Raw genomic sequence first — 25,082 nt, 5'->3', positions numbered from 1 at the left:
ATCACTCTCTTCTTGTGAGTTCCAAGGAAATCTGTCTTCTACCACATATTCAAGCATTTTCACACCAGATTCCTTTAAAAAAAATACTGGTGCACATATTTTGCTTTCTGGACACTCAGTGGTGACTTCTGACAAATTCTGAATAACATACGCATACCTCAAAGCTGTGGTGAGGTTTCAATATTCTTTCAGTGTTCAACATAAATGTTTTCTTTCAATTATTTTTATTCTTACACACAAGATACATGATTTTTTAATTTTATTTTAAACATGGAATTCTCTCTATAATAATTGTTAAAAATACATTTTTTACAAAAACAACATTCATATAACATGCAATAAACTCTTTACAGCAGTAAAAAGTACAGCATTTTAGATCAAACAATGTTTCTGAAACCTAATGACAATATAAATGTACATGACGAGTTAATATTCCTCATACATCAACAAAAGTGATTCACATGAAGGCAAAGGTCAAAGGTGAGCTTTCTGTGTGTTCCTTTATTGGTCTATTGCATGTGGAGATATGTGAGGGTGGAATCTTAGATTGCTGTATTAACTGATTTACACAATACTGAAAATGGGAGTAGTCAATATGTTGCAATACCCATCCTAATAGAGAACACCCACCTGGTCAGCGCATCCTTAAAGGTGCACGATAAGCAAAGACCAGAGCAACCTGCACACAAAAGGTTCCCGACCATATTTAGTACATGTTGGATACTCCCAGTGCTTTCCAGAGATTCTTCGCCTTCAATTAACCCTTAAATCCTGAATCAGTACATTCTTTTGAATATCATAGTGTTATTCTTGGCATAGTTCTACTTGATGTGATGCTATTGCCTTCCTCATACCTGCAGAGTGATTTACACAGTCAGTTATAAAAGGGCTTACGGTTTAACATGAACTCCATAACATAGCACAAATTGGCATTTTCCATGTACTTAAATCAGTGCCTGAAGTGAACGGAGAAATAAATGACAGATCCTATAATAGATGAAAAGTGGTTTCAAAGAATAGTGGACATAGTTCCAAATGAGTTGCCTCCTGACTTTACTAACACTATGTAGTTTTTAAGAGGGTTGTGCAGATGATTGTTTGAAGATCATATTTCTTATCAGATCTTGGCTGCAATATATTTGTTACATTGTTGGTAGGTTTCAGAAACATTATTTAAAAATGCTGTTCTTTTCTGGATTTTTTATGAGTTTATTGTATGTTACATTCACCTTGTTTAAAAAATGCACCTAACATTAAATTAACTCTTTTTGAATATTTATATATTCCAGTTCATACCAGTTTAAAAAATTATGAACAGTTTATTTTGGATTCCCTATTTGAGAGAGCTAATTACATGAACAACTTTCTAGTTCATATCATTAGCACTGCAAACACACACACACACACTCACACACACACACACACACACACACACACACACTACAATGCACTGATTTGTGACAACCACTAGTAATTGTAAATATGTGTCTTCTATGATTATGTATACATTGTACAGAGCATTGATTTTAGGCATGTGGCTGCAGTTTTCACAATGTATTGTAACAAAGATCAAATACATACCAGTGATTCAGATAATTAAACAGTAGGTACAGTTTATTCCTTGTCTCAAACCCAGGTGCTTTAGGGATTACATCAAAGTATGCATCATAAAAAGCTTGGCTGAATCCTCCAAACATTCGAGCAATGCCTAGTTCAAACTCGTGATGTCCATAAAATGATGCTGGATCAAATATAACTGGAAAAAATCCACAAGTGAATTTTAATTGCAATGAATTTCTAATAATTGAAGGCTACCTATTACATTTTATTTTGTACCTGGACCAGTTGCAGTTTCTGCTATATTGCCACCCCATAGATCACCATGCAGTAAGGCTGGCTGAATATCCAAACCTTCAAAAAACTTCGGAATCTTCAGCTGGAGCTCTGACCACAGCTCTCGTACTTCAGGATCTCCACACTGTAGATGACAGAAATATGTGTGGCTGCATAGACTATATACAAATATTGTGACATTTGAAACCAAATCACTGTAAAAGTCACTGTTATACCTTATCTAAATGTGAAATATGCAAGCAACTGTGGGGAAAAAAACTTTTGGAGAATTATGAGCAAGAACAAAGACTAAACTTTGACAAGTTTTGGTTTGGAATAGTTTCTTCTCAAAGATCCCCAGTATGTTACCAACATAAATTTAGGTTGGGGTTGTTTGGGTGAGGGGACCAGACAGCGAGGTCATCAGTCTCATCGGATTAGGGAAGGAAGCCGGCTGTGCCCTTTTAAGGGAACCATCCCGGCATTTACCTGGAGCGATTTAGAGAAATCACGGAAAACCTAAATCAGGATGGCCGGATGTGGGACATAAATTTAGGATCTGTACTCAATCTCTATCCTCTTCATCAACAGTAACAATCATAGATTGCTGACGGTGCTCCACATGCCTCTTTAAGTGTGAATAATTCTGTAAAAATTAACAACTAGGTGAGGTGGCGCAGTGGTTATCACATTGTATCCGCATCCAGGGGAATGACTGTTCAAACCTGCATCCAACCATCCTGATTTAGGTTTTCTGTGATTTCCCTAAATTGCTTCAGGCAAACGCCAGGATGGTTTCTTTCAAAGGGCACAGCTGATTTCCTTCCCCATCCTTCCCTAACCCCATGGGACCAATGACCTTGATGTTTGGTCCCCTCCCCCCAAATCAACCAACCAACCAACCCAAGTTAACAGCAGCAGTGTTGCCTGTGATCCATGCCAGGATGGACTGAGTGAAGGTAATGAAAATATCAAAATAGGAGAATTGGAGAGAGGAAAATTGGAGAGAGTACTCTTAGCACAAGTACAGAGAGGTGGATCATGACATCCATCTGGTAGAGAATATGGGAATGTAATGGGAAGTTGTAAGTTATATTTCACCGCTGGCCATTAAAACTGCAACATCATGAAGACAGAATACAACAAATGACAAATTGGCATGAAATGTGCAGGACACTTGGAAATGCAAATGGTCAGAAATTCACCACAACCACGCAGAGTAAATAGAGTAACACCATCTTCATTCTGCACGTAAGAAAACGTTTAAGCAGCAGGTTACTCATTCAAAAATTGCATTTGAATGTTGGTTGTTTGTGAGAAGATTGTGTTATGCCTCACATACAAAAGAGTAATGTCCACCAGCATTAGACTGCAAAAGGATCATGGCCTATGAACACTGCAGTTTATCATTCCACAATATTGCTGCTTATATCAGTTAGGATCTCACCAATGTCATACAAAAATAGAATTGATGTGATCAAGAAGCCCATACTCAACTCCATGAAGGATCTCAGGAGCACCATGAGACTACTGACCAAAAGCACAGACATGTTGTTCACTAGGCGCTGCAGCATTGTACAGCAATGTCACGTACTTTCCATCAGGAACTGGGCTAGTTTGCAGCTAGATAAGTAGTACCATGGATAGTCAGAATGATGACCATTGCGCAGGTTCCCTTGACGCAGCAGAAGAGAAAGTTGTGCCAATGACAACATTGGACACAGGGGTGCCACCACCTTGTTTCTCTGACAAGTTGTGGTTCTGCTTACAGCTTCATGCTAGATGTATCCATGCATGGAGGCTCTGAGGGGAATAAACACTGCAAGATTGCTTTTGTCATTGTCATACAGGCCCAGCACCTGATGTGATCATACAGGATGCCATTGAGTGCAGAACATGATCACCTCTGGCTCACACAGCTGTTAATTTGTTTCTGAAATATTGAGGCCAGTGGCTGTGCAGTATTTTGGGGGTCTTGAGATGTTGCCTTTCAACAAGGTGATGCAAGACTGAATGTTGCCCATGCCATCTTGATTTGCCTCAGTACAGAGGATGTCCAACTCTTGCATGTTCTCAAGATCTCTCATCCATTGAAAACATCTGGTCATGGAATGTGGATACGACTGGTAAGCCACCACCGACAGCAACTGTTAATATTTTACTTATTCATCCTAGAATATTAAATGTACACAAGGAAATTTTCATTATTTGCTATTCTTCCTGGTGCTGAAATTTTGCAGTATAATGTATTCTCTTTGTCATTTAGCAATTTGCAGAGCATGAATATAAAAAGCAAAGCAGTCCTCACTCCAAGGTTGATTCAAGCCCCACCATGCTGCACTAGGTGTCGTCCTATTGATTCTTCCAACCTTTGAAATAAGTGATCCAGCCAGTTATACTGGAGAATCGCAAAACCTCAAAGAGACACTGGAAATTACTGAATGAGGCATAGAAATTTGCACTGGTTGTGATGTGCTGCAGATATGAAATCTAGTAAATTTATGTTGTTGTTGTTGTTGTTGTCTTCAGTCCTGAGACTGGTTTGATGCAGCTCTCCATGCTACTCTATCCTGTGCAAGCTGCTTCATCTCCCAGTACTTACTGCAACCTGCATCCTTCTGAATCTGCTTAGTGTATTTGTCTCTTGGTCTCCTTCTACGATTTTTACCCTCCACACTGCCCTCCAATACTAAACTGGTGATCCCTTGATGCCTCAGAACATGTCCCACCAACCGATCCCTTCTTCTAGTCAAGTTGTGCCACAAACTCCTCTTCTCCCCAATTCTATTCAATACCTCCTCATTATTTATGTGATCTACCCATCTAATCTTCAGCATTCTTCTGTAGCACCACATTTTGAATGCTTCTATTCTCTTCTTGTCCAAACTATTTATCGTCCATGTTTCACTTCCATACATGGCTACACTCCACACAAATACTTTCAGAAACGACTTCCTTACACTTAAATCTATACTCGATGTTAACAAATTTCTCTTCTTCAGAAACACTTTCCTTGCCATTGCCAGTCTACATTTTATATCCTCTCTACTTCGACCATCATCAGTTATTTTGCTCCCCAAATAGCAAAACTCCTTTACTACTTTAAGTGTCTCATTTCCTAATCTAATTCCCTCAGCATCACCTGACTTAATTCGACTACATTCCATTATCCGAATTTGGAAGAGAGTATTCCAGTCAACATTGTCGAAAGCTTTCTCTAAGTCTACAAATGCTAGAAACGTAGGTTTGCCTTCCCTTAACCTATTTTCTAAGATACGTCGTACGGTCAGTATTGCCTCACGTGTTCCAACATTTCTGCGGAATTCAAACTGATCCTCCCCGAGGTCGGCTTCTACCAGTTTTTCCATTCGTCTGTAAAGAATTCGCGTTAGTAATTTGCACCAGTGACTTATTAAACTGATAGTTCAGTAATTTTCACATCTGTCAACACCTGCTTTCTTTAGGATTGGAATTATTATATTCTTCTTGAAGTCTGAGGGAATTTCACCTGTCTCATACATCTTGCTCACCAGCTGGTAGAGTTTTGTCAGGACTGGCTCTCTCAAGGCCATAAGTAGTTCTAATGAAATGTTGTCTATTCCCGGGGCCTTGTTTCATCTCAGGTCTTTCACTGCTCTGTCAAACTCTTCACGCAGTATCTTATCTCCCATTTCGTCTTCATCTACATCCTCTTCCATTTCCATAATATTGTCCTCAAGTACATCGCCCTTGTATAGACCCTCTATATACTCCTTCCACCTTTCTGCTTTCCCCTCTTTGCTTAGAACTGGGTTTCCATCTGAGCTCTTGATATTCGTACAAGTGGCTCTCTTTTCTCCAAAGGCCTCTTTAATTTTCCTGTAGGCAGTATCTATCTTACACCTGGTGAGATAAGCCTCTACATCCTTACATTTGTCCTCTAGCCATCCCTGCTTAGCCATTTTGCACTTCCTGTCAATCTCATTTTTGAGACGTTTGTATTCCTTTTTGCCTGGTTCATTTACTGTGTTTTTATATTTTCTCCTTTCATCAATTAAATTCAATATTTCTTCTGTTACCCAAGGATTTCTACTAGCCCTTGTCTTTTTACCTACTTGCTCCTCTGCCGCCTTCACTACTTCGTCCCTCAGAGCTACCCATTCTTCTTCTACCGTATTTCTTTCCCCCATATCTGTCAATTGTTCCCTTATGCTCTCCCTGAAACTCTGTACAACCTCTGGTTCTTTCAGTTTATCCAGGTCCCATCTCCTTCCATTCCCACCTTTTTGCAGTTTCTTTAGTTTTAATCTACAGTTCAGTTCATAACGAATAGATTGTGGTCAGAGTCCACATCTGCCCCTGGAAATGTCTTACAATTTAAAACCTGGTTCCTAAATCTCTGTCTTACCATTATATAATCTATCTGATACCTTCTAGTATCTCCAGGATTCTTCCATGTATACAACCTTCTTTTATGATTCTTGAACCAAGTGTTAGCTATGATTAAGTTATGCTCTGTGCAAAATTCTACCAGACGGCTTCCTCTTTCATTTCTCTCCCCCAATCCATATTCACCCACTATCTTTACTTCTCTCCCTTTTCCTACTCTCGAATTCCAGTCACCCATGACTATTAAATTTTTGCCTCCCTTCACTACCTGAATAATTTCTTTTATCTCATCATACATTTCTCCAATTTCTTCATCATCTGTAGAGCCAGTTGGCATATAAACTTGTACTACTGTAGTAGACATGGGCTTCGTGTCTATCTTGGCCACAATAATGCGTTCACTATGCTGTTTGTAGTAGCTTACCCGCACTCCTATTTTTTTTATTCATTATTAAACCTTCTCCTGCATTACTCCTATTTGATTTTGTATTTATAACCCTGTATTCACCTGACCAAAAGTCTTGTTCCTCCTGCCACCGAACTTCACTAATTCCGACTATATCTAACTTTAACCTATCCATTTCCCCTTTTAAATGTTCTAACCTACCTGCCCAATTAAGGGATCTGACATTCCACACTCCGATCCGTAGAACGCCAGTTTTCCTTCTCCTGATAACTACGTCCTCCTGAGTAGTCCCCGCCCGGAGATCCGAATGGGGGACTATTTTACCTCCGGAATATTGTACCCAAGAGGACGCCATCATCATTTAACCATACAGTAAAGCTGCATGCCCTCGGGAAAAATTACAGCTGTAGTTTCCCCTTGCTTTCAGCCACTCGCAGTACCAGCACAGCAAGGCCGTTTTGGTTAGTGTTACAAGGCCAGATCAGTCAATCATCCAGACTGTTGCCCCTGCAACTACTGAAAAGGCTGCTGCCCCTCTTCAGGAACCACACGTTTGTCTGGCCTCTCAACAGATACCCCTCCGTTGTGGTTGCACCTACGGTACGGCCATCTGTATCGCTGAGGCACACAAGCCTCCCCACCAACGGCAAGGTCCATGGTTCATGGGGGTAGGAGTAAATTTATACAAAGTAGTAAATTTATACAAAGTAGAAACACAATTACGGGTGGTCGCATGAGGTGGGGAATATTCTCTGGCTTCCCCAGCAGTTACCCAAAGTGATTCAGGAAAACTGTCCATAACCGAAGACAGGATGGCTGGGTAGGTTTTTGAGCCCTGTTCCTCCCTTTTTGATAATTTATAGAAATATCGATTATTTTAGACTATGTGCTGCTATAGAAATAAAATTGTTGCTATGCTTCAGAGATTACCCTCTTACTGAAACTCTATAAAACCGGTTCAACTTTTCCCAACTGGTCTGGGCCAATCCAGAGCAAGAAAATAGATCGTGACCCAAACTTTACAGTAAAAGACTTTTTTCTTCAAGTAATTAATAGTGGCATCTAGTAAAGATTGCCAAAGACATACAGATTTTCAAATGCTGCAAACAGCAACATGTTTGGCTCATACTTACATTTTTCTCAACAAGCCTGACTTGATGGTCAAGTCTATTTCTTGCAAAGAATGTCTGAAAAATACAGCAACAATGGAATTAATATTTTAATCACTGTAGAAATATAATTACAGCTATATAAAAGACCATGTAATAAGAAATCTTAAAGAACTACTGCAATTACTACTAACAGTAAGTACAAGACATCAAGTTTTCCCACACTGAAAATGTATGGTGTCCTCTCAGGTACGTCACAGACCATCTGAACATGTACTTCAGGGAGCACCTGATGATTACAAGTTCTGTTAGTGAAATGCTGTGCCAATCAGATAAGGAAAAATTGATGACACATTCAAGAGGGCATCATGCAAGACAGCGGGTAAAAAAACTGTTTATTTCCTACACATAATAATTAAAATGAGACATGTTATGAAATTTAGACTCTAAAACACTTAAGGTTTTTAGGATATACAGAAAGCAAATGGAAAACTGTCCATGGTATTTCAATGGGAAAGCCAACTTTCGCACTATATGTACACCAAGGTTAAAATGAGCTTTTCAGAGACAGGAGTATCTCTTAATTGTATTATTACTTGAATAGCAACAGTCAACAATTTGCAAATAGTCTCATTGACAACAGGAATAAAACTGTCTGTAAGTAGGCACTCCCTACCATAAACTTGCCAATAACAATTCCCACTCCAGTTAGCCTGGCCACCCACTGAGTGTGTATTTGGTAGACTCATTAGTCGGCCAATTGTTCAAGCTCATCCACTGTAGCCGAGTAAAGACACAGAATCAGCCACCAATTAATGCAAGTGACCTACATCATTATATGATCAGGAGCAAATACATGTCTTGTGAGGCAAAGTGTCCAGTGAAAAGAAAGGAGTACTGGCTGAAACCTACACTAACAAAGTAACCTATACTTCTGTGACACCTGGGCAGTGCTCGTGCAGGTTTTCAAGTGTTAAGTGAAAAAAGGTTGTTGCTGGTAACAAAGCTACATGACTGGAAACAATAGCCTACAGACCTGTGACAACAAAAGAGGTCTTGCCACAGAGAGGTATACAAAACCACATGCACAACTGGTCACAGCAGATAAGTGAAGCAACCATCCAAAGACCACTTTTAAGTGTCAGGGTTTCTTTCATTGTACGGACTGCAGGAGAATTTCGTCACTAAGATGAAGCACAGGAGGGCAACAGGAGAAAATGTTTTTACTTTACAGGTTGGCCACAGAAACATTGATAGCACCATCACATAATGTACACAAAGCATAAAGGAAATGTTTCGTTTATGACAGTGTGCAGTTATCTGTGAAATATAATGTGTAGATGGCCACAGTCTGCATATGGTCGGTTTTATTTGGATCAAAGAAGTGTATCTGTTGCATTTTAATCAGTGTATCTTGAAGAAAACTCTTCTTCTCGAAAAAACACACTGCTCCCACACAGCATGTAGCCAGAACATTCACTGCTCAATGATCAAGGAGATATACTGAGGGATAGGACTATGATAGAAGAAATTGTTGCAATTAATATCTAAGTGCATATCTAAGTGCACGTTTTCTGTCAACAGGGACACTCTTTGAAGAACTGTAGGAGATCCATGAGAAAGTTATAGACACTGTCTTCCTAGGCAGCAACTGTTGCTGACTGTGTCATTTTATCCTTTTGTGTTCCAAAAAATAGGTCACCACATGATAAAATCTTTTTGAGTGATCAGCCAAGTGGTGGTGTCATCTTGCTACAATGTTTCAATGAGTTTCATACCCACCATCTTTAGGTAGAGGATCACTTGAAGATGATGGTTATGAAGCTCATTGAAATATTGCGACAAAACAAGACCATCACTAAGCTGATTACCCAAGAAAACCTGCAGTCACATTAGTCATAACTTGTTTATATGCCCCTCAGCTTCCATAAAAGGTAATTAAACATGGAACACCATTAGACACTAGCAGCAACAAGTGCCCAACTGGACTGAGTATGTTCAACTAATTCCATTTCACTAGGATCAATCCTTCAATCGGCCATATTCACCCTAGTTAGGCATGTGAAATTGCTGAGCAAATACACTGATAAGCCGGAACATTATGATCACCTATGTAATATTAGGTATGTCCACCTTTAGAATGGATAACAGCAGCAATGTGTCGTGGCATGGAAGCAATGAGGCCTTCATAGGTCGTTGGAGGGAAATAGCACCACATACACACAAACAAGTCACTTAATTCCCGTAAATTCCGGGGAGGGGGCAATGAGTTCTGACACTGCATTCAATCACATCCCAATTTGTTCGTTCAGTTAAGATCTGGTGAGTTTCTCAAACCACTCCGTCACACTCCAGGCCTTGTTACATGATGAATTATCTTGTTGCAAAATGTCACTGCCATTGAGAAATATGATCATCATGAAGGAGTGTGTGTGTTCTGCAATCAGTCATGGTGCCTTGCATGAGCTGCACTGGACTCATGGATGCCCATGTGGATGTTCCTCAGAGCATAATGGAGCTGCCACCAGCTTGTCTCCGTCCCAGAGTACAGGTACGAAGGAGCTGTCCCCCTGGAAGATGATGGATTCACACCTTCCCATTGGCATGGTGAAGAAAGCATCGGGATTCATCAGACCATGCAACACTCAGACCCTGCACCAACATCCAGTGCCAATAAGCACTTGCCCATTTCAGTCAAAGTTGCTGGTGTCGTGGTGTTAACATTGGCATATGCATACCACAGTTTACCGCCTGTTTAACCAGTCTGCCCAGCCTACAACGTTCGACATCTGTAATGAGGGGGTCACCCAACTCCATGTCTGGACATGGTTTCACCACATGTTGAAGACACTCACCACAGCACTCCTCAAACATCCGAAAAGTCGTACAGTTTCCGAAATGCTCAAGCCAAGCCTCCAGGCCATAACAATCTGCTCTCAGTCAAACTAGATAGATCGTGAGCCTTCCCCATTCTACACATGGACAGCTTGCTCACTGATACTACTTGCAACCTGTGTGTGTCTGTCTAGCAGCCATTGATCGCCAGGCCATACTGCTGTCACCTGGACGGGCTTATACTGAGATTAGACCAGTGGTCATAATGTTCTGGTTGATCAGTGTACGTTTCCAGTGGACGACCAGCTTTTATCAGTTCAAGAACCAGCTCCAGATTGTACTTTTAAATAAGGCTGGTAATGATTACACCCCTTCTACTTCCAATAACATTTTCGAGTGCACTCCTATTCCAGAAGATCTGTCATAAGATAGCATGACAGTAGTGTGTTACAGACCATTACCAGTGATTTTCGAGTCTTGGTATCGATTATCATGCAACCGTCTATTAATATGTTGCAACAATCACAATCTAAGAGCCATCTATAACTTATAAGTTTCAAGACATTGATTTACAGAACATTGCTAACTACTTCACAGTTAGGGACTGATTCTCAAACTCTACTTAATCATGACCCTTAATTTCCCTCATCATTACTTCCTCAGACTTTTGTTTATGTTCAGATTCTGCTCCAACTATGTCCTTCAAACATTGCACTCTCCATCTTATCCTCTTAAGGTACGGTTGCTGAACTTTGTCTTTCCAATGATTTCGATAACAACATTGCAGTAGATAATTTATTTTCTTGAACTTACTACTATACTAATTTCTTTATCTCAAGAAATATACTACGCATTTTCCATAAATCTAACATATCGCCCTTTGACCTGTAAATATATTTCTTCATTGCATATATCAAGGAAGGAAGGAAGATTGTAAGATTAGAGTGGGTTTAACATTCTGTTGACATCGACGTCATTAAAGATGGAGCCCAAACTCAGAATATTTTAACAATGGGGAAGGAAACCAGCTGTGTCCTTTCAAAGGAGCCTTCCCAGCATTTGCCTGTAGCAATTTACAGAAATTACAGAAAACCTAAATTTTGATGGCCGGACATGGATTTGAACTGTCGTCCTCCACAATGTAGGACCAGTTTGCTACCCAATGTACCATCTTGTTCGGTCTGCACATATGAAACATCTCTAATGTGATGATGACCATTGTTTATAGGACCAAACTGCTCAGTCACTGGTCAATGGGATAACCAATTGTTTTCCATTCCAGAATACCAGATGTGGCAGTAAAATGTGAGGCAGGTCCAATGAGAGAAGTGGTAAGTAGGATGCTTGGGTTTCTGATCTGCTGTGGTAGTAGTGCAGTGGCTGTTTGTTTCCAAGTATCTGGGCAGGGAGAAGCATGCCCCCTCACAAGGTCTGCGGGGAAGGAGACTCCGCTCTGCCCCCTGTCCCCCTCCTCCCCCATGCACCCAAGAAAGTTATTTAGAAAATGTCGATGGTGGCAAGAGAGGCTGCTCTAAGCTGAAAATGGTATGTTGGGCAGTGTCCAAATACAGTTCCTTCTTCTTGTTGACCAAAGTGGCACATCTCTTATCCATAAATTACTTTATTATTTTATTGTGTAGATGACAATTTTTATACTGATCCCTCTAAGGTATTTATATTACTTACAAATATAGATTTAATATTAAGCATAAATTTTACTTACTGGCCAGTCACTGCACCATTCATTTTCTAAAGGAATGTAGCCACAGCAGGTGGTCACATGAAATCCAAATTTTTCGACATAAGAAACATTTTCCTCCTGTCCCACAAAACCTTGTGATGCCTTTGTCTTTAGTTCACTGTTATGTAAATGCAATCTGGCCAGTTGTTGTCCAAGCTGCTTTGAGAATTTGCTTAATGTTTTCATGTCAACATACTCTAAAACTAAGACAGATCCACCACGAGGATTGTCTAAGACCACAATAGGTTGTGGAACACGCACTGTATTAGTTGCTGCTATAGTTTTAAGGCTCTCTAATTCACCATCAAACATCAGCCTCGCCTGCACAGAAAAAAGGAAGAACACCAATGAAAAAGAAATTTGCATAGGCTTTTTTTACTTAAAATCAACAGTGTAGAAAAATATGTAATAACTATGAAGTAAATACGGCTTTAAGATGGAGGAAAGAAGATTAGGTTTAATAGCCCATTGATGATTGGATCATTAGTGATGGAGCACAATCTCACACTGTAGAGGGATGTGGAAGGATAATGGCCATGTCGATTTCAAAGGAACCAAGCTCATTTGCCTTAAGCAATTAAGTTAAGCTTAAAGTTACTGCTTTAATAGAGTATGTAAACAATGCCAACATGTTCTTGATCAGAGAGAGACTATGGTTATTACAAGAAAATATTCTGATAAGCAGCAAAGTATAAGGAATATTTTTCATCTGCACCACTTGGCAGACAGGAGGAGAGAGTTTATTGAACCTTATAACTACATAAAGGTGAAAAAATTGGATTTCCCCCCCCCCCCCCCCCCCAATCCATCTCAGTTGCATTGATTACTGGTTTCAGGCTGACACACTCATTCTCAAACCCCACAACTTGCTAAAACCATAATTATTCATACAATATGGTGCCAAATGTGTGGCTCCTGAAGAGGGGCAGCAGCTTTTCGTAGTTGCAGGGGCAACAGTCTGCATGATTGACTGAATTGGCCTTGTAACATCGACCAAAACAGCATTGCTGAGCTGGTAGTGTGAACGGGTGAAAGGAAGGGGGGAAACTACAGCCATAATTTTTCCTGAGGGCATGCAGCTTTACTGTATGGTTAAATGATGATGGCATCCTCTTGGGTAAAATATTCTGAAAGTAAAATAGTCCCCCATTTGGATCTCTGGGCAGGGACTACTCAGGAGGACATCATTATCTGGAGAAACACAATTGGCGTTCTATGGGTATGAGTGTGGAATGTTAGATCTCTTCGTCTGTTAGGTAGGTTAGAAAATTTAAAAAGGAAAAGAGATAGGTTAAAGTTAGATATAGTGGGAATTAAGGAAGTTCGGTGGCAAGAGGAACAGGACTTCTGGTCAGGTGAATACAGGATTAGAAATACAAAATCAAATAGGGGTAATACAAGAGTAGGTTAGATAATGAATTAAAATATAGGAACGCAGATAAACTACTATGAACAGCATAGTGAGCGCATTATTGTAGCCAGAATAGACACGAAGTCCACGCCTATCACAGTAGTACAAATTTATATGCCAACTAGCTCCACAGATGCTGAAGAGATTGAAGAAATACATGATGAGGTAAAAGAAATTATTTTAATCAGTAAGGGAGATGAAAATTTAATAGTCATGAGAGTCTTTAATTCAATAGTGGAAAAAGGAAGAAAAGGAAAAGTGGTAGGTAAATATGGACTGGGGATAAGGCCCACAATTAATGCTTTCGGCCATTGGCCTTTGTCAACAATAGACACACATATGCGCGCATGTGTGCGCCTACACACACACACACACACACACACACACACACACACACACACACACAACTGCAGTCTTAGGCAACTGAAACCACTCTGTGAGCAGCAGCACCGGTGCATGATGGGAGTGGTGACTGGGTTGGGGTAAAGAAGTGGCCGGGATGGGGAGGGTAGGGATAGTATAGTGGAGGTGGCAGACAATGAAGTGCTGCAGGTTGGACGGAAAGCAGGGGAGACATTGGGGGGGGGGGGGGGGAGTAGTGGAGAAGGAGAGAAATAAAAAGACTGGGTTTGGTGATGGAATGGGGGCTGTGTAGTGCTGGAACGGAAACAGGGAAGAGGCTTGATGGGTGAGGACGTGACTAACGAAGGTTGAGGCCAGGACGATTATGGGAATGTAGAATGTATTCCAGGGAAAGTTCCCACCTGCCCAGTTCAGAAAAGCTGGTATTGGTGGGAAGGATCCATATGGCACAGGTTGTGAAGCAGTCATTGAAATTGAGGATATCATGTTTGGCAGCATGTTCAGCAACAGGGTGGTCCACTTATTTCTTTGCCACAGTTTGTCAGAGGCCATTCATACTGACAGACAGCTTGTTGGTTGTCATGCCTACAGAGAATGCAGCACAGTGATTGCAGCTTAGCCTGTAGATAACATGACTGGTTTCACAGGTATCCCTGCCTTTGATGGGATAGGTGATGTTATTGACCAGACTAGAGTAGGTGGTGGTGGGAGGATGTAAGGGACAGGTCTTGCATCAAGGCATATCACAGGGGTATGAGCCATGAGGTAAGGGACTGGGAGCAGGGGTTGTGTAAGGATGGACATGTATATGTGTAGGTTCAGAGGACAGTGGAATACCACTGTTGGAGGGGTGGGAAGGATAGTGGGCAGGACATTTCTCATTTCAGGGCATGACAAGAGGTAATTGAAACCCTGGCAGAGAATGTAATTCAATTGCTCCACTCCTGGGTGATACTAAGTTATCAGGGAAATGCTCCCCTGTGCCCGGATGATGGGACTTCAGGAGATGGTAGGATACTGGAAAGATAAGGCATGGGAGATTTGTTTTTGTTTTGTTGTGCCTATCTGCAACTCAGCATCTCTGCTATGTGGTGAGCAGCAACTTTCCTTCTCATAATATTGTTACATTCCATCCTTGATTTTCCATTGTTTGATAAAAGAAGGTTGTACACATGGAAGATACCTGGAGACATCGGAAGGTTTCAGACAGATTATATAAGGGTAAGACTGAGATTTAGGAACCAGGTTTTAAATTGTAAGACATTTCCGTGGGCAGATGTGGACTTTGACCACAATTTATTGGTTATGAACTGTAGATTAAAATTGAAGAAACTGTAGAAAGGCACGAATTTAAGGAGATGGGACCTAGATAAACTGAATGAACTACAGGTTGTAGAGAGTTTCAGAGGGAGCAGTAGGGAACGATTGACAAGAACAGGGGAAAAGAATACAGCAGAAGAAGAATGGGTAGCTTTGAGAGATGAAATAGTGAAGGCAGCATAGGATCAAGTAGGTAAAAAGACAAGGGCTAGCAGAAATCCTTGGGTAAGAGAAGAGAGTCTGAATTTAATTGATGAAAGGAGAAAATTTAAAAATGCAGTAAATGAAGCAGGCAAAAAGGAATGCAAATGTCTCAAAAATGAGATTACCAGGAAGCAAAAACAGTTAAACGGGAATGGCTAGAGGATAAATGTAAGGACGTAGAAGCACATATCACTACGGGTAAGATAGATGAAACCTACAGGAAACATTAAAGAGACCTTTGCAGAAAAGAGAATTACCTGTATGAATATCAAGAGCTCGGATGGTAAAGCAATGCAGGGAAAGCTGAAAGGTGGAAGGAGTACATAGAGGGTCTCTACAAGGGCAATGTACTTGAGGGCAATGTTATGGAAATGGAAGAGGACATAGATGAAGATGAGATGGGAGATATGAGTAGAAACAAGGCCCCGGGAGTAGACAACATTCCATTAGAGCTACTGATAGCCTAGGGAGAGTCAGCCATGACCAAACTCTTCCATCTGACGGGAAAAATGTATGAGACAGGCTAAATACCCTCAAGCTTCAATAAGAATACAATAAGAATACAATAATTCCAGCTCCAAAGAAAGCAGGTGCTGACAGGTCTGAAAATTAGTAAACTATCAGTTTAATGAGTCACAGCTGCAAAATACTAACACGAATTCTTTACAAATGAAAGGAAAAACTGGTAAAGCCAACCTTGGGGAAGATCAGTTTGGATTCCGTAGAAATGTAGGAACACACGAAGCAATACTGACCCTATGACCTTTCTTAGAAGCTAGACAAATCTACATTTATAGCATTTGTAGAGAAAGCTGTGGACAATGTTGACTGGAATACTCTCTTTCAAATTCTGAAGATGGCAGGGGTAAAACACAGGAATCAAAAGGCTAATTACAATTTGTACAGAAACCACAGGGCAATTACAAGAGTCGAGGGGCATGAAAGGGAAGCAATGGTTGAGAAGGGAGTGAGGCAGGGTTGTAGCCTATCCCCAATGATATTCAATCTGTATAGTGAGCAAGCAGTAATGGAAACAAAAGAAAAATTTTGGGTAGGAATTAAAATCCAGGGGTGTTTGCCGATGACATTGTAATTCTGTCAGAGACAGCAGGACTTGGAAGAATAGTTGAACAGAATGGACAGTGTCTTGAAACAAGGATATAAGATGACCATCACCAAAAGCAAAACGAGGATAATGGAATGTAGTCGAATGAAATCAGGTGATGCTGAGGGAATAGATTAGGAAATGAGACACTTATAAAGTAGTAGATGAGTTTTGCTACTTGGGCAGCAAAATAACTGATGATGGTTGAAATAGAGAGGATAATAAATGTAGACTGGTGATGATGAGGAAAGCATTTCCGAAGAAGAGAAATTTGTTAACATTGTGTACAGATTTAAGTGCCAGGAAGTCTTTCCTGAAAGTATTTGTATGGAGTGTAGCCATGTATGGAAACAAAACATGGATGATCAACAGTTGTGACAAGAAGAGAATAGAAGCTTTTGAAATATAGTGCTACAGAAGAATACTGAAGATTAGGTGGGTATATCACGTAGCTAATGAGGAGGTACTGAACAGAATTGGGAAGAAGAGGAATTTATGGCACAACTTGACTAGAAGAAGGGATCGGTTGGTAGGACACATTCTGAGGCATCAAGGGATCAATTTTGTACTGGAGGGAATTGTGGAGGGTAAAAATCATAGAGGGGGCTAAGAGATGGATACACTCAGCAGATTCAGAAGGATGTACGTTGCAGTAGTTACTCATAGATGAAGAGGCTTGCGCAGGATAGAGCAGCATGGAGAACTGCATCAAACCAGTCTTTGGATTGAAGATGACAACAAGAACATGGTGGCAAAAGACACGAACAGGTTCTGCACAGCAAATCATACAGTGGGTACCAAGTACCATCACTCATCTTAGCCTATGACTTGCAACAGACACATAGGCTAGGATCAATGATGGTACTTGTTGCCCACTGTATACTTTGCTGTGCAGAAGCTGTTCATGCATTTTGGCACCATACTGTATGAATAATTACAGTTAATAGCAAGGTGTGTGGTTTGAGAAAGGGTGTGTTAGCCTGAAACCGGTAACCACAACAGCCAAATTTTATATCAATGCAACTGAGATGGGCAAATAGATCCTTAATGTGGAGACCCTCAAGGGTGTATTACAAATCATAGTTAAACAAAACCACATAATACGTACTTACAAAATAAAGATACATTCCTTTCACAGATCCTAAGTCAAATGGTTCTCAATGAAGTAGAATAAGCCCTTTTTCTAACAACTTAACTTTCACACAATCCTCCTGTCTGAAGCCCTCTGTACCTGACTATCTCTTGGGAGATAAGCTTCTTAGGACTGGTAGGCTAAACAGGCATGGTTTGTGGATGTCCGCACTTATATAAATACAGTTCAAACATAAAGTCTTAAGCCCACTGAACCCTAATCAAGAAACACAGGCATAATTCACATTCACCAAAATCAGTCTGTAGAGCTGCAAGTTCTTAACTGATGTCTTCTATTAGCCATCAAAACCCAGCACAATGATACCCTTCCAGTAGAAATTACATTCACTTCAGTGCCAATAGCAACACATCACCATATATGAGACATGAACATACTCCCCCTGCGATAAACATGATGGTTTCATTGCAGCAACATGAAAATTCTTCCATTATAAGCCACACACCAAACACAGCACAGAGACACCCATTAATGCATTGTTGGTGATTATAATTGCAACACCTTGAAAATGGAGTTCAACAGACATCAAATTGACACAAAGTGTACTACACATTTGAGTATGCAAATGAATAGATTTCAATGCCACCACAAAAAGTAGTAGCAGTAATGCCATCTACTTTCTGCATTTAAGGAATGTAACACAAACGATTTGTCATTCAGAAACCACATTTGAATGTTGGCTGTTAGTAATAAAGTCGTGTTGGTTGGTTGGTTTGGGGAAGGAGACCAGACAGCGTGGTCATCGGTCTCATCGGATTAGGTAAGGACGGGGAAGGAAGTCGGCCGTGCCCTTTCAGAGGAACCATCCTGGCATTTGCCAAAGTCGTGTTAGAAGGAGACATATTTACCAGCAGGTATCAGAAATCGACAGAGGGTGTCTCATGGCTAATTAAGACTGTGATCAGCTCTTCTGAAATACTGTTACTTGCATTGGTTGGTGTCACATGACTACGAAATTGATGGTGAACCCATCAATTTCGTAGTCATGTGACACTCTCCTGAACGGAGAGAGATATTCAACTCCATGCAGGTTCTCAGTAGCCCCACATGAATACCGCCTAAGAGGATCAGCATTTTGTTCATTTGGCCACACAGTACTGTCCAGCCATCAATGTAACTTGTGCCAGGAAATGAGCTTGTTTGCATCCAGAGAAGTATCCACATGGACACTGCAATGACATCTTGAGCAACAAGGAAAGTAACACAGCAATCATTGTTTGACTTCCCTTGACACAGCAACAAAAAGATGCTTGCAGAGAGTTGTGCACCCAACAACACTGGATGCAGAGTGGCATCACATCGTCTTTTCAAATATGCCCCAGTTCCGAATAAAGCATCATGATGGACGTATCTGTGTATCGAGTCTTTGAGGAGAACAAAATCTGCCTGACTGTATTTGTCATCATCACATGGACGCAGCACCTGCCATGATGGTATGGAGTGCCACGGACTACAAAACTCTGTCAACTCTGGCTTGCATATCCAGTAATTTGAACAAATGTGTTGCATTTCTAACATGTTAAGGACAGTGGCTGTGTAAAATTTTCGAGATCTCCTTAATTTTATACTTCAACGAAACAACATGTTGCTCATGCTGTCCTGATTTACCCCAGAACGAGGATATCTGACTGTCACCTTGGCCAGGACATTCTTCAGATCTTCACCCAATGAAAACATTTAGTCAATGGGTTGTGTGAGACTGGCATGCCACCAATGCACAGCAGTTACAATTAATGGGCTCTGAAGAGAGTTGAAGCAGCACGGAATGACATACCTGTGACTGTTACATAAGCTCAGTTCAGCGCAATGACCAGCTCAATTAGACTTAATGCTGCTGCCAGAGATGGGATCTCTATATACTATTTTTTGCACCATCTTTACTCCCAAATCCTCTACAAATTCAATCATTTTTTTTTTCCTAATTATACAGTATATCCACAATATATGAAATTTCATTATTTGTTATCCTTCTGGGTGCTTCAATTTTAATGACTATCTGTGTAGAATAATTGCAACAGTAAAGATCAACAAAGAGATACCTGTCAAACTTCAGCTCTAGAGCACTCAGCACAAGACATAATATTTTAGTCTATTTCTCACAGCCCTCAAAGCTCAAATCAGGTTACATATACACTGTGTCACGATGACAGTGGATTGCTCAGCAGTCCGATGGCACCAAACAATTAGAGAGCCCAAAACAGATGGCAAGATACATGAAATTATTGATAAGCTCATGGCTCTCTACAACAAGCGTGCTTCGATATGTACAATCCAAGTAAGAAAAATTTCTACTCCTCAGTTGACAACTGACTTAAATCAAAGAATGTACAATAGGGATGCTCCTCATAGACATTTCAAGTCAAATCTTGAGGCTGCAGGCCACAAAGTACAGAGGAACATCATTTTACATTCTCTGATTTTAAGTTTCTCGCAATTCTAAACCATAAATTTGTAGCCCCTGAGAAGAACTCATAAGGTCAGTACTAAAAATTCCCTGGTTTTACATTTCTTCCTCGTAAGGTTAACCTCGATTCTAAGTTTGTACTCAATGTCTTGCTTGACTTCATCCCGTTTCCTTCCTACCGACATTTGATGTGACTGAATGTGTTATAAGTGGAACAAAAGACAGATGGTTTGCACGACATACGATGGTGGAGTTCAGGGAGTATTTTAGGCCATTGTGGATAGGGGAGTCATGAGAGAGGAAATGTTGACATAATCCACGATCAGTGCTGCCAACACAACTTGCAATATTTAGCTTCACCACACAATTATGATACAACTACTGCTAGTTTGCAGTGGTAATGGAAAAACATGACAGTCAACATGAAATGTTTCGGATCAGGCCAATACGTCACGTATAACTCAGTCTCATCTATTTGCGTGTATTTCTTATGTACTGTATTCAGCTAGAATACCAATCATCAATCTTTTAAATTCAAACACTGTGTCTCGAATAATATGCTCGGTCATAATCAAGGAAATGTCGCCCATTTCTGAGTAGTGAACTCTTATTGGCTTGAGACTTGTTCAATCATCCAAAAGCCAATGCAGTCACCGCACCACAATAACATGCATAAATTGAGCTTGCCTACTCTAAATGTGGTGAGAGGAGAGTGGACGTTCAGTGACGGGAATGCAGTTAAGGGTGAAAGCATTTTTTAAAGTACTGAAAATATATACTTTTCATACAGATGATGTGGTACGACAGGGATGTGACACGGAAATAGAACAAGAGTTTTGCGATAGCACATTTTAATGACTTTCATGTTGAAATCTGACACGATACAGTTGCAACAACTGCACACACTACTCACATATATACTTTGCACCATACAAACCACACATTGTAGATTGTAAAGAATGACAGAGGTGATAGAGGGCATGAAACAAAACTATAGCACCTGAGCTTCATTTAAGATTTACATTTTACACAGGGTACAAAAATTAAGAGCTGATTTCTAATAGTAGACACCCGACCAGTCAGTCGGCAAGACTCAGCGGAGCAGCGCCTCTGAGGAAGTCCAGCGCAGTTCTGGACGAAACGTAAGGAGCAGAAAAGTTCTTGGACCACGACCTCACATCCCGGAAAGTATATCAACAGCCATGATTTCTAATAAGCTTGTAACATCAACTGGGGAAGTAAACTCTTTTTTTTTTTTTCCACGTCTCCGTTTCTCTGTTCAAGCCTAAAATAACACATTAATGGTGGTGAGCATATGAAGGGCGGCGGCTCGCAAGAAAAGCATTAAACAATAACAGTAATGGTGACAAACATCATCATTAAGCATATATCTGCATTTTTGCTTATGGTTCAATTCAATGTGTTCATCAATTTTTGCTTTTTTCTGGAGGAGCACAAAGGATGATCTTTCAAAAACACATGTTTTGAACATACAATTTGTGGTCATAGCATGTCACAAAATAGCTTGACTGGCTTGTACCCAGATAATAATTTCAATTTTTTGACGAGTTTTTACTTGCTGTTACACATCTGATTTTTTAAGAACTGATGAAATTTATCACCACAGATTATTGTATAAACATTGCATTGTACATTTAATTTCCTTCACATAGACATATTTTATACAAAGTATTGGGGAGGACTGCAAGTTTTAATCAAATGTGCCAATTAAATTTATTTTTGCTCTTGTTTTGGGGGGTTTTAAAATTTTTTTTTGATTCTGTATTTTCCTCAATTTTGCCTTTTTTAAGTCTGGACCACATGAAAATGTAAAATTGATGTTTCACTGTATACAGAAAGCTGCAGAACATGGTAAACCAATATGCCCATCATGCCAAAATCAGGCATTCTCGGTATGTTGTATGCTGTGACACAAATTCCATGATTCACAGACTGGCTGTCATAGAGACAAAATCAGAAAATGTTTTTGGAATCTCAGCTGATGAGCTGAGTGAATTTTTTTCAGCACCAGCCAGCCCTCATATTGCAAAGAATTATCACATGCCAGAACCCTGCAGACTAGATACCTAACCCTGGCATATTCTACCTAAAACATGTTACAATAAACAAAAAAAGAAAAGAAATAATGAGAACTAAGTGATAGGCAATGATGGTACCAGCAGAATGATGATCAAGACTGATGTGGATTGCTATGTACCTGTGCTGACATATATATTTAATGTTTCTCTTGTGATTGGGATACAACCCAGTAATGCAAAAGCAGCATAGTCTGACTTATCCCTAAGAACAAACATTCACAATCACCTTGTGATTATTGATGAATCAGCATCTTATCCACTGTCACTCATAACCAAATAACTGAAAACTTAATATCACTGAAATAGTATGACAAATGTCAGTGCAATCTTCAAAACTGCCACAGCAGGAACACTGCAATAATTGAGATAATCGATGATCCTGAAATATGCCGTAGACAACCATGAGGCCACAATATTGATGCTAACCTATTTTCGCAAAGCATGTGATTCCGTCAACTTTGACACACTGCTCAGGAAAACGTAATAGTTAAAAATGCCTTATACAGCTCCTAGTTGATTACAAAGCTGCTTGAGATACAGAATGCAGTGCACTGCCTGCAGGAATGAAAGTCATTCTGGACGCATATTCTTTCAGGAGTGTCACACAGGGCAGATCTGAACCCACAACTGTTCTTCTTGTATGTCTTGTCAGTTCTGTCTTACTGTAAGTATTAAGTGCCAGACTTGAAGAAACCGATATCTCATCATCCAGATGAATACGATCTGTCTTCAGTATTAAGATGGGCACAAACTGAGATACTTAAACTAAATGAGAAATACCAATACGTAATTTTAGTATCCCATCAGAAATTAATTCATCTTAATTCTGCGATTAACTGCCTCCTGTTCTCCTCAATGGTATCACAAAAGTGTATTATAAATAATGAAGAACTTTGATGTAGCTTTCAATGAGGAACTTAACTGGACAGAAAATACTGTTGTCACATGCAAAAAGAATTATGTTTGCCTCTACAACCCTCTGAAACATTGGAACAGGATTCTATACAATCTGAAACATAAATTTGTGCAGCTACAAGTTCTGCCGAACCTCCATTATTGTGATTAATTGAAAATGGCATGAGTAGTCAAAACTCTAGATTTTTAAACTAATTATAAATGCTTGTGTGCATTATATCCAGCTACTCCAAGTACTTGACTATTTCAATGCTGCATACACCAGGTTATGACAACTGCAGCCAAATAGTAAGAGCGACGTCCAGTGTTGATAGAAAGTGCTGGTTTGCTCCTGTTACACACAAAATTAATTTTAAGATGTAATTTTATGTGCTCCTTTGATAGAGTGGCCCCAATTTGGTCTAGTACAATATTTGTTTTATCGCTATGCATTTACATGGACAGTAAAACATTAAGAACAACCAGAAGCTGGCTGCTACCACTGTGCAGCAGCATTGGCCAGATGCTGCTGGAGTACTGGTTATTCATCATGTTTTAATGTTGCTGTTAATTCTCACCAATAAAATGAATATCATACAAGACTAATTTCGGACTGCTCTAGTGAATGAAGAGTATGTGGTTTGGGCTGACTTCAGCTACACACTGCAAAAATGAAATTGATAATATTTACTGAAACATCAGGGAAAATATGCCCGACAACTCCTAGAATGGAAACCCTATATATGCCTGCCTTTTTTTTTTTTCTTTCACTATCTATGATTGTCACAAAAAGACAAAATAAATCATAATTTCAGATTCTCACTTAATACTAGGTACTGCTGGCTTTACATGACCTGGGAGATTTGCTCCTCAATTTGGTCCTATGGAACTAGACATGTAAATAAAATAAATAAAATAAAATAATGTAGTTCTCTATAAGTAAATAATACCAGTACAGTATAGATGCTGAGTCATGACTCAGAATCTCTGTTGTACTGGTATCCCGACAGCAACCATTCCTGCTGTGGTAACCTTTCCCATGAACTCACCACATACGTCACCACAACCTCTATCAAAATACACAAAGTTAAAGGCAGATACACTCAAAAACTCTCTCACTGTTTATGAGCTGACTTCTGTATTCCATATATGGGCAACCACCAACAAACTAGCAGAACTTATGCGAGATGTGTTCAAAAAAAGACCAAACTTTTGTTTATCAGATGTTTATTGCTCATTGAATTACATTTTAAGCACTGTCCCCCTCAAAGTAGTCCCCGCCACGCACAATACACTATTTCAAACATTTCTTCCATTTTTATGGAAAACCTCCTGGACTGCACTTTTCAGAATGGAGTGCAGGTCTCTTGTCCTGAATCTCCTCTATGGTTTAGAAATATGTCCTTTCAACACGGTCTTAATCTGAGAAACAGGAAAAGTCTACTGGGCTAGGTCTGGAGAACAGGGTGGATATGGTACAATGGAAAACTGATGGTCTGCCAGATAGCTGTGGATCAGGAGCAACATGTGAACCAGTGCATTGTCATGATGCAACATTCACATTTGTTTTTTCCACAATTCAAGCCTCTTTCTATGCACAGAATCCTTCAAACACACTAAAATTTCCGTTTGGACTTCCTTGTTTGCCATCTGACAAGATGATACAAATTCCTGATGGACAATGCCTTTGCAATCAAAAACCACTAACAATATCACCTTGATCTCGGACCGACTTGTGTGCTTTTCTTGGATGAGGAGACTCTTTTTGTCCACCCACTGTGACAACTGCACCTTTGTTTTGCCGAGTTTGTAGTAAAATTTCATATACACACATTATTCT

At 40.0% G+C, this 25,082-nt stretch overlaps 1 protein-coding gene across 3 annotated transcripts in view; it reads right to left on the bottom strand.

Annotated features, from left to right (window-relative positions):
* The window catches only part of LOC126260611 (fructosamine-3-kinase-like), a 71,146-nt gene that overhangs the window by 18,319 nt on the left and 27,745 nt on the right, over positions 1-25,082 (bottom strand). For all 3 annotated transcript variants that reach the window (XM_049957956.1, XM_049957964.1, XM_049957949.1), the window contains exons 3-6: positions 12,275-12,613; positions 7,741-7,794; positions 1,837-1,978; positions 1,582-1,756 (exon numbers count right to left, since the gene is read on the bottom strand). In XM_049957956.1, the coding sequence (XP_049813913.1) occupies positions 1,582-1,756; positions 1,837-1,978; positions 7,741-7,794; positions 12,275-12,613 (710 nt within the window). The remainder of the gene's footprint in view (positions 1-1,581; positions 1,757-1,836; positions 1,979-7,740; positions 7,795-12,274; positions 12,614-25,082) is intronic.

The sequence above is a fragment of the Schistocerca nitens genome, chromosome 1 (genome assembly GCF_023898315.1).
Source record: "Schistocerca nitens isolate TAMUIC-IGC-003100 chromosome 1, iqSchNite1.1, whole genome shotgun sequence".
In the NCBI taxonomy this organism is placed as follows: domain Eukaryota; kingdom Metazoa; phylum Arthropoda; class Insecta; order Orthoptera; family Acrididae; genus Schistocerca; species Schistocerca nitens.
Note: the sequence above shows the minus strand (reverse complement) of the source record. Positions and strands in the feature narration are given on the sequence as shown.